This window comes from Camelus bactrianus, chromosome 13 (assembly GCF_048773025.1).
Source record: "Camelus bactrianus isolate YW-2024 breed Bactrian camel chromosome 13, ASM4877302v1, whole genome shotgun sequence".
Taxonomy (NCBI): Eukaryota; Metazoa; Chordata; class Mammalia; order Artiodactyla; family Camelidae; genus Camelus; species Camelus bactrianus.
The window spans coordinates 22895965-22910541 of record NC_133551.1 but is presented as its reverse complement, the minus strand read 5'-3'; the positions used below and the strand labels follow the sequence as shown (position 1 = coordinate 22910541).

Sequence of the window (14577 nt, the reverse complement as noted above, 5' to 3'; positions counted from 1 at the left end):
GTGGCCTCACAGAGGGTCCCCTCTGGTCAGTTGACAGAGGAAGAGAAGGCCTGCCTGGTTTATGGATGGTTTTGCATACTATTCAGGTACTCGAGTGGACAGCTGTAGCACTGTAGTCCCTTTCTGGTACATATCTGAAGGACACTGGTGAAGGAAAATAGAGTGGGCAGAACTTCAAGCAGTGTACCTGGTTCATTTTGCTTGTAAGGAAAAATGGTCAGGTGTGTAATTATATATCAGTTCATAGGCTGTGGTTAATGGTCTGACTGGGAGGAGTGGCCTCAGGAAAGGAGGATTTTAATAATCAAGTGAATAGGATGACCTATTCTGTGGATACAAGGCAGCCTCTTTCCCTAGCCACCCCTACCGTCACCCAATGGACTCATGAACAGAGTGGCCATGGTGGCATGGATATAGGTTATACCTGGAATCAGCAACATAAATTTCTACTCACCATGGCCAACCTGCTGCAGCCACCCCTGAGTGCCCAGTCAGCCAGCAGCAGTGACCAGCGCTGAACTCTGATACAGCACCATTCCCTGAGGTAGTCAGCCAGCTGCCTGCTGGCAGGTTTATTACACTGGACCACTTTTCCAGCATGGAAGGGGCAGCAATTTGTTCTTACTAGACTAAATAATTTCTTTGGATACAGATTTGCCTTCCCTGCATGTATGGCTTCTACAAAAACTACCACCCATGAGCTTAACAGAATGTTTTATCCACCATCATGGTATTCCACACAGAATTGCTTCTGATTAAGGAACTCACTTCATAGCAAATGCAGTGCAGCAATGGGCCCATATTCATGGAATTTACTGGCCTTATGTTCCCACCATCCTGAAGCAGCTGGCTTGACAGTAAAAATATAATTATTGCTACTTACTTTTAAGGAGCTTAAAGTTTATTATTTTTAGCCTACTACCTTTAATGCCTAGCATAATCCTTGCTATATATAGGCCCTGAATAATTATTTATTAAATTAATTAACCTAGCGTTACTATAATAGATTGGTTTAATATATAAAATTTGAAGACATTACTGTTATTATGAACATGGGCCCTGGATTCTAAATAGTTTAGTAAATCTCTGAATATTTTTCTGTTGCTGTAAAGCAACAGAATTTATAAAAATTTATAAACATTTAGTTTGTTTTATACCTCCTTTTGATGTGTTTAGTAATTAAGATTTTTTATTTTTCTGTCATATGGGAAACCATTCTTTCCCTTGCTATCCCCTTTCCATAGTTGATAGCTATTTGCCAGTCAAATATTTTCTTTTTAATGTCTTAATATTTAAAATTTCCACTAATCACCCATTTAGTTTCTCACTGGTAATGTCTTAAAACAGTATTTAAATCTCTGTCTGCTTCATTAACCCTGGGCAGGAACCCACTATGCTGGTCATAAGTCACTGGAATCACCTCCATCAAAATCACCTGAAGTACTTAGGGAAAATGCAGTTTCCTGGGGCTCCACATTACAGCTACTGATTGAGAACATGAGGGGGATAAGCACCAAGAATTTGCTTTAACAAGCTTGCCAGTGGATTACTAAAGTTTGAGAATCATTGTACTAAGCAGTGTTTTCAAAGTCTTTTTTTTTTTTTCTCCTATACGTACCTAACCCAGACATAATGCAAATATCAAAGCAAAAACCTTTGTAATTTCAAATACCTAAGACAATCCATTGATTCCACTTTTCCAAAACTACTTATATGGATGGGAGGGAGATACTTCTAAAGTTGAGGGAAATGTTATGATTTTATTTGTGGATTACTTCTGCAATGATTATTCAGTTAATAGCTTTATTTCTGGTAAACTTCATCCTTTCAATAGCTTTAGTTTTTAGTTTTTTTTTTTTTTTTTTTAGGATTTTATTTTTGCATTTGTTCTCTTTCCCATAATGTAACATACATGTGTATGTAAACATAATAAACATGTTTCCTTCACTGACCATACAATTTCAAAGCATTTTAAGGTGAAAATTGACCATGTTAGCTTCAGAGCTATCAGTTTCATTTCTACATTTCTGTTAAGCTACTTAGAAAGTTACACTAAAATTTTATGTTTGAATGGTTAAAATAGAATTTATGGTTTATTTAAAAATACTGACTTTCATTATTATATATTCTAGGCATTTACACTGTTTGCTACACATTTCCTGGAATTATGCCATATAGATGTTCTGTATCCCAATGTAGAAAACATGTATTTTGAAGTTCAACATGTAAAGAACACCTCAAGAAATAAAGAAGCAATCTTGTATACCTACAAGCTTTCTAAGGGACTCACAGAAGAAAAAAATTATGGTATTACATACAGAAATTACGTCTATACACTGAAACATGACATACTTTTGTAAGACAAATCTTCTCCTCTTTACTTGACTGTCAACCTAAGCAACTTTCCCTCCCGTTCTTTTGAGTGGTTATATGCTCTAAGACTGTTTTCTATGTCAAACTCACATTTATGTACATTAAACTTATTTTAAAACATATTAACAGTGACTTTCTAGAATTGCAACACACGAAAGCCCCAAAAGTATAGTTTCTAGTCTTAGAAAAATGTGATTTTAGCTTATATTTGCAAGTTATATAATGAATTGAAAATTATATACTTCTTATACACTTTTTCAAGTAGCAGGGTCCTTCCTCCGTTTTCTTCAGATTCAAGGAATTTGATAATTAAAGTTTAAGTCTTAAAATGGAATGTATGACCAAATAATATGTATTCAGAAACTTGATTAGATATTTTCTATCTATATCATTATATGATGTGTAAAATTGCAGATTCAGGGAATTTTCAATTGCCCTTTGCATATACAGTTACAAAAATTATTTTAGCTATGAATGTAACTTTTGTGAGGGAAAAAAAATCACCTTTGTTTTGCTATTAAAATGGGAAAATCAAATTAATAACTTCATTTGTATCAGATGGTTAATCTTTATAAGCCTCAATTTCATCTGTTAAATGGGGTTATATGAGGGTTTATGAAGATTAAATGAATTATCAAATACAATCTTCCTAGCATAGTGCCTAGCAATTAGTAACTTCTGAATAAAAGCTAGTGTTGTTTCTGTTCCCCCTAAAGCAATACATACACTATTAGCACACAGGAGAAAGTATATAAGGTATTTATACAATCAGACGTTGAGAACATGAGAATACTAGTTGGTAGTTGAATCTGCATGAATAGTCACCTACCTTTATGTCTTCTGAGAAATGTCTCCCTCATTGATGCTAGATAGATGAATACTCAGCTGTAGGCTTTTCCGACCACACATTCTTCTACCTTGCAAAACCCATATGTCCTTTGACCTATAAACTAACTGAATTTGTAGTTGGAATTTCAGTGCTATTACTATTATTTAATTTTTGAATTCTCTCTTCCTTTCCCTATCATGTTTTCAGCTATCTCATAGATATTTTGAGTGGTAATTGTTACTCTAATTTGTCTTACATGTCTTCGCAAGTAATTAAATCTAGTAATTGCTCAGTTGTCATCCAGAACTTAAGAAAACTTAATTTTGAGAATTGTTAAGTAGTTCATAAATACTTAAGAAGGAAGATTCAAATCTGTGAAGAAAAGACTAATACTGGTTCAAACAAACACAAGGATACCAGCAATAACAATATTGAAGCCCCATTGTTTATCATTTTAGGATTAAAAGCTGCAGAGGTATCATCACTCCCACCATCAATTGTTTTGGATGCCAAAGAAATCACAACTCAAATTACTAGACAAATTTTGGTAAGAAACTTTTTAGCAATACAAATTGTTTTTCAAATTCAAGGAAACACTTTTAGTGTACATGTTTATTATGGCCTTGGATCTAAATATATGATAATTAATAATTGAAATATTTAAAACAAAAACCTAATTACTAAACAAAGAAAATCCTTTTTACTTCTCAAAACGTTTTTGGTTTGGTCGATTATAATTTTTCCCAGCAAATCTACTAATAAGATAGGAAACCAAAGTTAAACAGTTCATTATTGCTACATTAACTTTATGATAAATAAATCTCTATTATAATGTAAGCATTAAAAATGAGAATCATTATTCACAAAATTTTCATTTTTTTATAGTTTTCAAAGCTCCTCTATCCATTATCATATATAAGCCTCAACTCTTCATGACGCAGTTAGTTCTAATAAAAGATAAATAATAAAGGTATTATTTTTACTTACATTTTTACAGCTGAGGTTCTCAGAAGCTAAGTGATTTGCTAAGAAGCAGTAGATCCAACACTAGATTCACATCTGTTAGCTAAAAATTTGGAAATCTTTTTTTGTTTGTTTTTTTACATTAGGTTGCTTTATATTGTTTTACAAATCCAGTGTGTTCAGTAAACAAAGCTAGATGCAGTAGGAAATTTTCTTCAGTGTTAACAGTTTCTTATGTCTTTCAATCTTATTCTGCCTTCAGTTTTTATTGTATTCTTCAGTCTTTTGACCTCCTAGGCTGTCTTTATGACTTGCCCAATTATCCCATTGGAATTCGTTCCCCAGTAGTTTTGGCAGTGCTTCACTTCTGAAGAACGTCTCATTACCTAGTTCTTCAGAATTCTTCTTGCTAAATTCCAATTATGGCAACCTATCCAATAGCCTTCTAGACTTTGGATTTCTTGATGCTGCTCAAAATATATTTAAGACAGGCATATTTTATCCACTGCAAATTAATATGTTCTAACTTTAGTTGAATATTTTACTGGATAGTTTTTTTCTTCTCTACTAATCTATGTGGTTTCTTATAGTAAGTCTTTGAAAATGTTTCTGCTTTTCCTAAGCCCTCAATAACCTTACTCTCTACAAAAAATTTAGTTCCTATACTTTTGGAGAGACTTGAGGTCGTCCTAATGAGTCCTTGATCCTTTCTTCCTTCAGAATTCTATTTTGGAACTTCTGTTCTTCACGCATTTCTTTTCCTTCCTATATCAGAGGAAGACATTACCTTTCCTTTTTAAGGTTAACTTTTCTACCTTCTTTCCATCTCCATTAAATTTCTTCTCTTCTCCTTGTATCCTTAATGTTTTTTCCCACTGAATTTTTTTTTTCTATGAATGTAGTTAGGTTTTTTCTCAAGAAAGCTTTTTTTGGGGGCGTGGGGTGAGATAGGTAATTAGGTTTATTTATTTAATGGAGGTACTGGGAATTGAACCCAGGACTTCGTGCATGCTAAGTGCACACTCTACCACTGAGCTATACCCTTTCCCCACCTTTTTTTAAACCTTACTTCTCAAACTGTATTTCTCTTCCTTTTACTGCCTATTCTCGAAAGTAATTTGTACTTGCTTCTTTTATTTTCTACTTGCAAACTGAATCTTGTCATCACTCTACTGAAAATTTTCTCTTAAATACCAACTAATCGTAAAATCTTATGGCCTTTTTTCACTTCTCATCTTCCTTGTTATCTCTGTAGCATTAGACACCACCCTTCTTTCCCTTTTCATAATTCTGTGTCTTGGCTACTGTGGAATTGTCCTCTACTGGATGTTTTCATTCTTCGACCTCTTTGATTATTACTTCTTTCCTTTTTTCACTAGTGTTTTTTATTATTCCACCTGTTAAATAGAAGTATTTCTAAGATTTTACCCTTGTTTCTTTGTTTAAAATTCTATATTCTTGGTGATCTCATCCTTTTCTCAGCCTCCATTTTCATTTCTTTTTGACTCTGAATCTGTATATTTTTCTCCAAATTTCTTCTTGAAATCTTAATTTGTGTTCACTCTTCAATAGGTCCAAAATTAAATTTGTCATCTTCTGAAAAATCTCTCATCTCCACTTTCAGATCTCCCAGTGACCCACCAGAGTCTGAGTCCTTCTTAATTACCTCTCATTAGGACATTGCAGTAGGTTCTCTCTCTCTTTGAACCCATCATTCTATTTACTTCTACCTAATTGTCTTCTAATGCATAGTCCTTATCATGTTTCCTGCTCAGAAACTTTCAGTTGAACTCCTTAGCCTAATGTTGAAAGTCTTCTATGATTATTTCTTAAAATGTAATCTGAAGATTGCCTACGTTAGAATCATCTGGGATTCTGGGTACCATCCCAAATTTTAAAGGGTCTCCCATGACTCAAGAATTTATATTTTTAACCAGTTTTCAGATGATTCTTAAGCATACTACAGTTGGTTAACTACTGTTTTATGTTCTCCCTTGATTTACTACCCCAACCTTACATAACATTACTCAATTTAATTATAAGCTACATTTCTGCCACATTGAATTACTTGTTTCATTATTTTGACCTGATTGTGTACTATGTTTTCTAATGTGTCTGCTTTCTCTGTTTCCTCCATCTGGAAAGCTCTGCCTTCTAGGCTTTTCTGTCCATCAAGATTCTTTCCAAATACTCCATCCTATTTTAGCTTTTCTTGATCCAAGCTGGAAGTGAACTTTCTTTCCTCTGGGCATTTTGTATCTCTCTTATGGGACTTTTCATTATCACCTAATCAATTGCTTGTAAACATGTCTATTTCACTGTAAGACTGAGCTTTCTGAGTTCCATTGTCATGTCAGGATGACATTTTTGTGTTCCCCATAGTCATAAACACAAGGTATAGGGTCTGGAATATAGATAATAATAGATATTCAATAACTTATTTAAAAAACTGATATTTGATCAATCACTGTATCAAATAGATACATGGGTGAATATATGATAATCTTATTCTACCTCATCATATTCATTTTCCTGTAGTGAAAGTAGGGAAAAATCTGGAATTGCTTGTTATTGAGAAGGACTTGAAGGGATTGTATTTCTCTTAGTGAACAGAAACTGACTAGGACTTTACATAAACAGTTAAGATTGAAATGCTGATTCCCCTATCTAGTCAGGCAAAGAGGTGAATGAAGAATTTTCCAACTGTACTCCCAGCCCTGAAGGGAGATACTCAAGGATTGACTGTCTATCTAAAGGTCTTCCAAAGTATTAGAAGATTCCCATTTTAAACACTATTTCTTGGGCATCCTTAAGTATAGTTTGTTAAGAATTAAGGCTTAATTTCAATTAGCTATTTATGGTGATAATTTGAAAAATGTAACTTACCCCTCAGGCAGTATTTTATTTTAGGCTTTGAAAATTTCTGTATATGAACTCCCTTGAGTGACAAGCAGTTTACTGATGACCCATTCTGTCCACCATTTTATTTGTTGGGGAATTAAAGTAGGAGATAGCAGATTAGTATTCTTTATAACATTTATAATTATGAATACTGCATAGCAATGAGCAGTGCTGTTTTCCCAAGCCATTTTAATGAGAAGGTGTTTGTAGAACATAACTCTGGTGGGTTTTCTATTACTTTTTGGTATTATGTTGAGAAATTTGATGTTTTAGCAGATTTTTTTTTTCATTGAAAATTGGTTTTCAAGGATCTGTCATAAAATAGTAAACACTCATGAGAAATTTTATTCTCCAAAATAATATTTATTTCTTCTAGTATATTATTTGCTAGTTGGGTGGAACTGACTTATCTAAAGGGATTGGTTAACCATTTGAGTTCTTATCTCTGTGAAAAGAGAGAATATTGCCAAAATAAAAATCATAGTATTCATATTTTAATTTTTATCTATATTTTTTCAATAACAGCAAAACCAAAGGAATACCCCTGAGATGGAAAGACAGAGAGCTGTGTACCATCTAGCTACTAGGCTTGTTCAAGCTGCCCGAAACTCTCAGTTGGATCCAGACAGTTTACGAACATATTTAAGTAACCTCAAAAAGAAGTATGAAGCAGATTTTCCCAGGTCTGAACAAGTTTCAGGGGAGACTGAAGAATAATAGCAAATCACATCTTGTACTAATTAAATAATATGTCTTAATATGAGAAACCTAGAATTCATTTTTCCCAAGAGAAAAAGAAAATGATATTTGCTAAGTTTTATATTTTAATTGAAAATTATATTAACCTCAGAATTATCATCTATATATTCTATATAAGAAAATACTTGTTATATACCTTGAGATGAGAACTTTTTAAAGGGATGATTTTTATGTTAGAAAAAAATCAGTCTAATGCACTTTTTTCTGATTTATGAAACTTCATGTTATTACATCTTAAGTTTATTTATATATACAAGTTATGGTTTCAAATGTTATTGTAAATACTTCAGCTAAAAGAAGCCTTTCTTTTTAGATCAGAAGACTTATGTGAAGTTTTCTTTTACCCTCTTAAAATGAAGTGATATTTTTTATACTATTATTATGACCCAATGATTTCTTAATTAGTACCCCCAAATTCCAACACTGGATGCTGCTGAAGTTTGTTAGAATGATATTGAGAATTTTAAAGTATTCTTTTGGCATTCAGTATAGTTCTAAAGGGTGAAATTCAGCAAATAGTTATTTTGTAATGCAGAGAGCGGTAGTTACCAAGTAGCCTGGTGTTCCATTTTCTACTCACCAACCTCTTATCTTTTCCCTTTTCCAAATTTTCACTTTTGACCATCTTTTTTAGGTGAGTAACAAAGGCAGCAGGAAGGTAGTATTTATTTGTTTAACCTCAATTGTTGGTTCACAAGGGAGCATTTTATAGAACTGTTTTCCCATAGGCATGTGGCTCACATCACCATTTAGAATTAACCCAAAGGTTTTCTGGGTTTATAAATGGGCAAAAGAAAATGGAAGATCATCAGTTGTTCAGTAACTGCAAAGAGCTGTTGTCTTCTCAAACACTTTATTTCTGCAGTTCCATCTCAGTAGATGACTTAGTCACATAATCTTAGCCCAAAGACCTAAGACAGAGAAGTTATTACTGGAAACTAAGTTTGTGGAACTCAGGGAATACATTCAGTAAGCTACAGGAGTCATAGAAATTTGGAAAAAAAAAAAAACTGTTCAGAGACTGGTTAGGGCCATATTTTTGTTAATGTATGCATATTTTATCTTACAAAATTCAGTATTAATATTTTGACTTTAACTTTTTCTCAGCATTCTAAGTATGTATTAGTAGCTAGATATATTGAAAAATGTATCCTTTGAATGATACACATACTTTTCTTGAAAAGTAAATGTAAACTAGTGCTATTAATTACATTAGATATATATTAAATGTCCTATTGGACTACATATTCCCTATTGTCATGCTTTATAAATAGAGCACAACGGTATTTGAATTTAACCATTAGCTACATTTTAATTCACAGCCTTTGAAATGAATTACATTTTATGAAGTCATTCCTAAAAGCAGATGTTTTAGGCTTGTGCAAATTTCTAGAAGGCACTGGGGAAGGAAAGGGCATGGCAGATTGTTTGGGAGGGCAGGGAGGAAGCAATAAAAGGTGGAAGGAGAGCAGGGCCATGGAAGAAAAGCAGGCAAGTAGAGACAGGCATGAAGTATTAAATAGGCTGAATGTCATTTCCTCAAATGTATTAACTTCCCTTTACATTTAAGTCCAATATTAAATTCCACCAGATTTTCAAGAAAGTCTTCATCATTTAGAGCTTTTGATGCAAAAACTGCAGCCAATAGATTAATCCCTTTTATTTAATAAGATTTGGAATACTGAAATAAAAATGGGTTTATATCTTCTTAAAATTTAATTACTCTTTCTTCAATCGTTTTGTGTGTAGCAGAAACATATGAAAAAGCAAATCAAATGAAGATATAATTGTTAAGTCATGGTACTACAGAATAGAGGTGAATACTAGTGCGACAATCCATTCTTTAATTTTCAGGTCTATTTGCTCTACTCTTCAGTACCTCTTCGCCTTTGCCTTTCTCTAAAATTATAGATCATTATCTCATAATCCAGCCTTTTAAGATAAATGTCCATAATGTTTTTGCAAACTCCTTTAATTTCTACGTCAAAGCCAAACTTTTAGTCTGTTCCACTTTTCTCCTCACATAAAGTAATCATTTTTCAAGTCTAAAAGTAAGGTATATGGGAGTAGAGGAAAAAGCTTATCCTTATTCCTAGGAAGTAATACATTTGTTTATTTAATTTACATACAATAAAATTAACTTTTTTGGTGTACAGTTTTTATGAATTTTAGCACGTTTATGGATTCATGGAACCACTACCATAAACAAAAGATACAAGACAATTCTGTCACTGCCAAATGATTCCCTTAGTACTGTCCTTTTGTAGCCAGATTCTTCTCTGCCCCCTAACTTTAACCCAGCAATCACTGAGGATGGTTAAGCATTCCTTTCCTGTAGTTTTGTTTTTCTGCAATCATATAGCATATAACCTTTTGAGACCGGCTTCTTTTACTGAGCATAATGCATTTTAGAATTGATCCATGTTCTTGGGGCCTTTTTGTCGCTGACTAGTATTCCGTTGTTTGTATGTAGCACAGTTTATCAGTTCACTCACTGAAGGATATTTGGGTTTCTAGTTTTTGGTGATTATGAATAAAGCTGTTACAAATATTTGTGTACAGATTTTTGTGTGATAAGTTTTATCTGTGTTAAATAGGAATGAAATGGCTCTGTCATATTTAACTTCATGAGAAGCTGCCGAATTATTTTCCAGAGTGGCTATTCCATTTTGCATTTCTGTCAGCCACGTATGAGACGTCCAATTGTACCACATATTCTTTAGCACTTGGTGTATTGTCAGTTTAAAAAAAAATTAACCATTCTAATAGGTATGTAGTAAGGGCATTTACAAATTTTAAAGCTATTCTGATCACTCTTTAGCAAGCAGCAATTTTTAAAGCACTTTTTCCTAAATTATTTTTTATCTGCTTTTTAGTTTAACCTCTCTGGTAGCACATTTTAAAATCTTCCTCTTTACACAAGAGTTTCAGAGTAGGCCTTACTGTTAAAAAAACTAAAAGAATCTCATTCAATAGTATATACTGTGGCGCAGGCTACATACTAGGTGTGAGGAGCCCAAAAGGTGTCTTGACTTTGAGGTAGGCTTTTCAGGTGTAGTAAAGAGAAAAAACACATATATTTGGGTTGGAATACCATGAACACAAAACGTTGTAAACTGACTATACTTCAATAAAAATGTATATACACAAAATAAATAAATAAATAATAGATGAACATATTCAGAAGAGTAATGGCACGAAAAAGTGTACAATTCTTTGTGGACCAAGGAAGTTTAAAGGGTAATAAAATATGTCAGGTGTTCAGAAAGGGAAGAGCATTTTAGACAGAAGGATCAGAATATGTAAAAGCAAAGAGGTGTGAAGCAGTAAGCAGTTTGGTTTAGTTCAGGGATAGAGTGCATGTGAGCGAGTGACAAAAAGATGAAGTAGGTTCTAGCCATTTCTCCTTTAGATGACTGAAGAGTTTTAAGGCAACTTGCTGGAGAGTGGAAGAGGGTGGTGGTGGTAGTAGGGGGATAACATGATTAGATTTCCATTTTAGAAAGATCATCTGAGTGGTAGCATAAATAGTTTTGGAATGTGTGATTGAAACCAGAATCAAAGAGACAAGATAGTTTAAGAAACTATTCAAGTAGTCCAGAGGAGAATTGATGAATAAAGGTAGAAAGAAGTTAGAATGGAACAGGGGTGTGTGTGCGTGTGTGTGTGTGTGTGTGTGTGTGTGTGTGTGTGTTTATGTAAGAGGAGAATAAAGAGGGTGGAGTGGATGGTAGAGGAGAGAAGACAGTGATTTGGAGATCTTAAGGAGATTTAGTGCTGATTAACTAGATTTAGTGACTCATCAGATTTTTTATTGAGTGGAAGGTGTCATGGATTGAATTGTGTCCCCTTGAAAAAGATACATTAAGTCCTCACCCCCTGTACCTCAGAATGTGACCTTTTATTTGGAAATAGGATCATTTCAAATCTAATTATTTAAGATGAGGTCATTCAGGAGTGGAGTGGGCCCCTAATCCAATATGACAGGTGTCTTTATGAAGATTACCATGTGAAAACACACTCAGGGATAATGCTATGTGAAGACAGAGGGTTGAAGTGGCACATCTACAAGCCAAGGAATGCCAAAGATGGCTGGAAAACCCCTAGAAACTAGGAACACACAGGGAAAGATTCCCCTACAGGTTTCAGAGGCAACATGGTTCTGTTAACACCTCAATTTTGGACTTTCAGTCTCCAAAACTGTGAGACAATAAATTTCTGTTATTTTAAGCCACCTAGTTTGTGTTACTTTGTTATGGCAGCCCTAGAAATCTAGTGCAGAAGGGAAGAGTTAAATATGATTGTAGCTTGTGATACCATCAACCATGTTGAGAAATATGGAAGTAATAGGAATTCCAGTAGAAAAGTTCCAGAAATTTAGATGCTGCTTATTGCTCACTCTCTGGCATAGGTATAAACTATATTCAGTAAAAGTAATGACTAGATCAAATTCATTAAGCTCTCTTAGAGTTGAAGTAAGAAGAGGATGGAAGAAAAGGATGGAAATTAGAGAATAAATGTAAAAAGTTTTGCTAAAATATTTTCCCAGAAGAATCACTTAGTCTGGGTCAGTAATCTATGAGTGTTTCTTTATAAATTAGATTAAGGGTAACTTTTCTTTTACTTTCTTCATATTAGCACATATTTTCAGCCAAAGTAAACTATCTTACATGCTACTGGTAAAATATTTAAATATCAATATACTTTGTGTTGTATGAACTTCCTATTTACATTTATGAGCTTAAAATATGCTCAATCATAATTAAATATAGTATAACTAAGTGTAATAAGTAAGCACTTCTATAGTTCAATCCTATAATACGTGTAAGGGAATGAAAGTGGAAGGAAAGGAAAAGCAAGTGATCTAGTTATATTGTTACTTTGCTGTTTTCCATTCTGTACTTTAGAAACTTAAATCATGCAATTGTTTTTATCTTACTGTAGGACCAAAATGGATATCCTTTTCTTATGAATTGTCAAAGTTTTCATAGTCCCCAGATTGCATGTAGACAGTGGGAATGAATACTGCCATAATCTGCTAAAATGGATCTAAAAGCAGTGATGTGGGAAACAGATTCTTATTGTCAAGAACTGTGAAGTGACTAAGATTTTTTTTTACCTTGCTTGCAAACCAGCAGTTTGCAGGTTGAATTTCATATTTGCTGTCCAAAGACTAAAAACTGGGTTAGAAATAGAGGAATTTATTACTAATGGCACAATATGCAGCATGAGCTTCATGTTTGTGTTGGTTCCACATACCGCTACCATCTACGACATGGAGTAGTCCAGGCAGATGAGCACACAGTGGATTGGTGGTACAGCTGAGGAACCCCAAGCTTGGGAAATTCCAATCTTTTATAATGAGCTTCAAGCAAACCTGCTTGACCATTTCCCCAGAGGGAGACATTGCCTTTATTATATTAGATATTGAGCAAACATGCCCCCTGCTCAGAGGGAGCCGCTATCTCTGTCTTCTAAGGCTGCTCACTATACAAACATATCTAAAAAGATAGTAAAGAGTAAGGCAGTCAGTGCCTCTTCTCATCAGGCAGGTGAAAACATGGGAGACCCATGGAGAATTATCTCCCAGTTCTCATCTTTGTGTCGCAGTGACCACATAGTTATATAGAGAAAAATCTAGTACTATAGATATTCAAAAAGAAAAGAGCTAAAAAACTATAGTAGAATACATTCTAATTTTTTAAAGATAAGTTTCTTTGTAACCAATGAACATGCAGATTTAACTGATAATGTTTCCATTTTGATGCAATACTGGGTCAAAATTGTTCATTTCTTTGTTTGTATTAAAAGGTTTGTATTTGGGAGTGGGCAGAATGGGTGAAGGTGGTCAAAGAGGACAAACTTTCAGTTATTTAATAAATAAGTTCTGAGGATGTAATGTACAGCATTGTGGCTATAGTTAATAACACTGTATTATATATTTGAAAGTTGCTAGGAACGTAGATCTTGAGTTCTCACCACAAGCAGAAAATTTGTAACTATGTGTGATGATGGATGTTAACTAGATTATTATGGTGATCATTTTGCAGTATATATATTTGTTGAATCATTATGTTACATACTTGAAAGTAATGTAATGTATGCAATTACATCTCATTTAAAAATACCATTGGACTAGTATTTAAAGGTATCACATATGAAAACATCCAAGCTCCATGTTGTAACTTAAGGCTAGTTATTTTCAAATATAATCCATTTCTATCACCTGCTCCCAGTACTTTAGCTGACTAATTCTTTACCTTGTATTGTTTGCGACCATGGCTGCTACAGAACTGTAAATTATTCTTTGAAGGAAGGGATCACATCTTAATTTCATTAATTATTTCCCACTACCAAACACAGTGTTTTATTTGCCAAATAACTCAATAAATACTTGTTACTATGAATACAAAAGATAAAATAATATTTACTTAACTTAGAAATTCTAACGAGAGCTTCAGAGCTCAGAACATTAATATGACCAAATTTTCCACAAGTAAAAAGAATACTGTAAGGCCAAAAACAACTTTTAAGAACAGAATAAAAGTATAAATCTAGAGTATTTTAAAAATGCATATAATTTGTTCCATTGTAGAGAAGAGTATGTGTAAAGCCATATGTTGATTTAAAAGTGATTCAGTTAGGGTGTCATGTGAAAATATATTTTCTAATGGAATGTTCAAAGCAATAAAAGTTTGTGTGAAGTTAATAGTTTATTAACTGCTAAGCCATATAATGGTTAGCATCCTTAA

At 33.5% G+C, this 14577-nt stretch overlaps 1 protein-coding gene across 1 annotated transcript in view; it reads left to right on the top strand.

Annotated features, from left to right (window-relative positions):
* The window catches only part of MSH4 (mutS homolog 4), a 56875-nt gene extending 46207 nt beyond the window's left edge, over nucleotides 1-10668 (top strand). The window contains exons 18-20 of the mRNA XM_010963390.3: nucleotides 2133-2307; nucleotides 3661-3749; nucleotides 7592-10668. Coding sequence (XP_010961692.1) covers nucleotides 2133-2307; nucleotides 3661-3749; nucleotides 7592-7783 — 456 coding nt within the window. The 3' untranslated portion in view covers nucleotides 7784-10668. The remainder of the gene's footprint in view (nucleotides 1-2132; nucleotides 2308-3660; nucleotides 3750-7591) is intronic.
* The last annotated feature ends 3909 nt before the right edge of the window (nucleotides 10669-14577 follow it).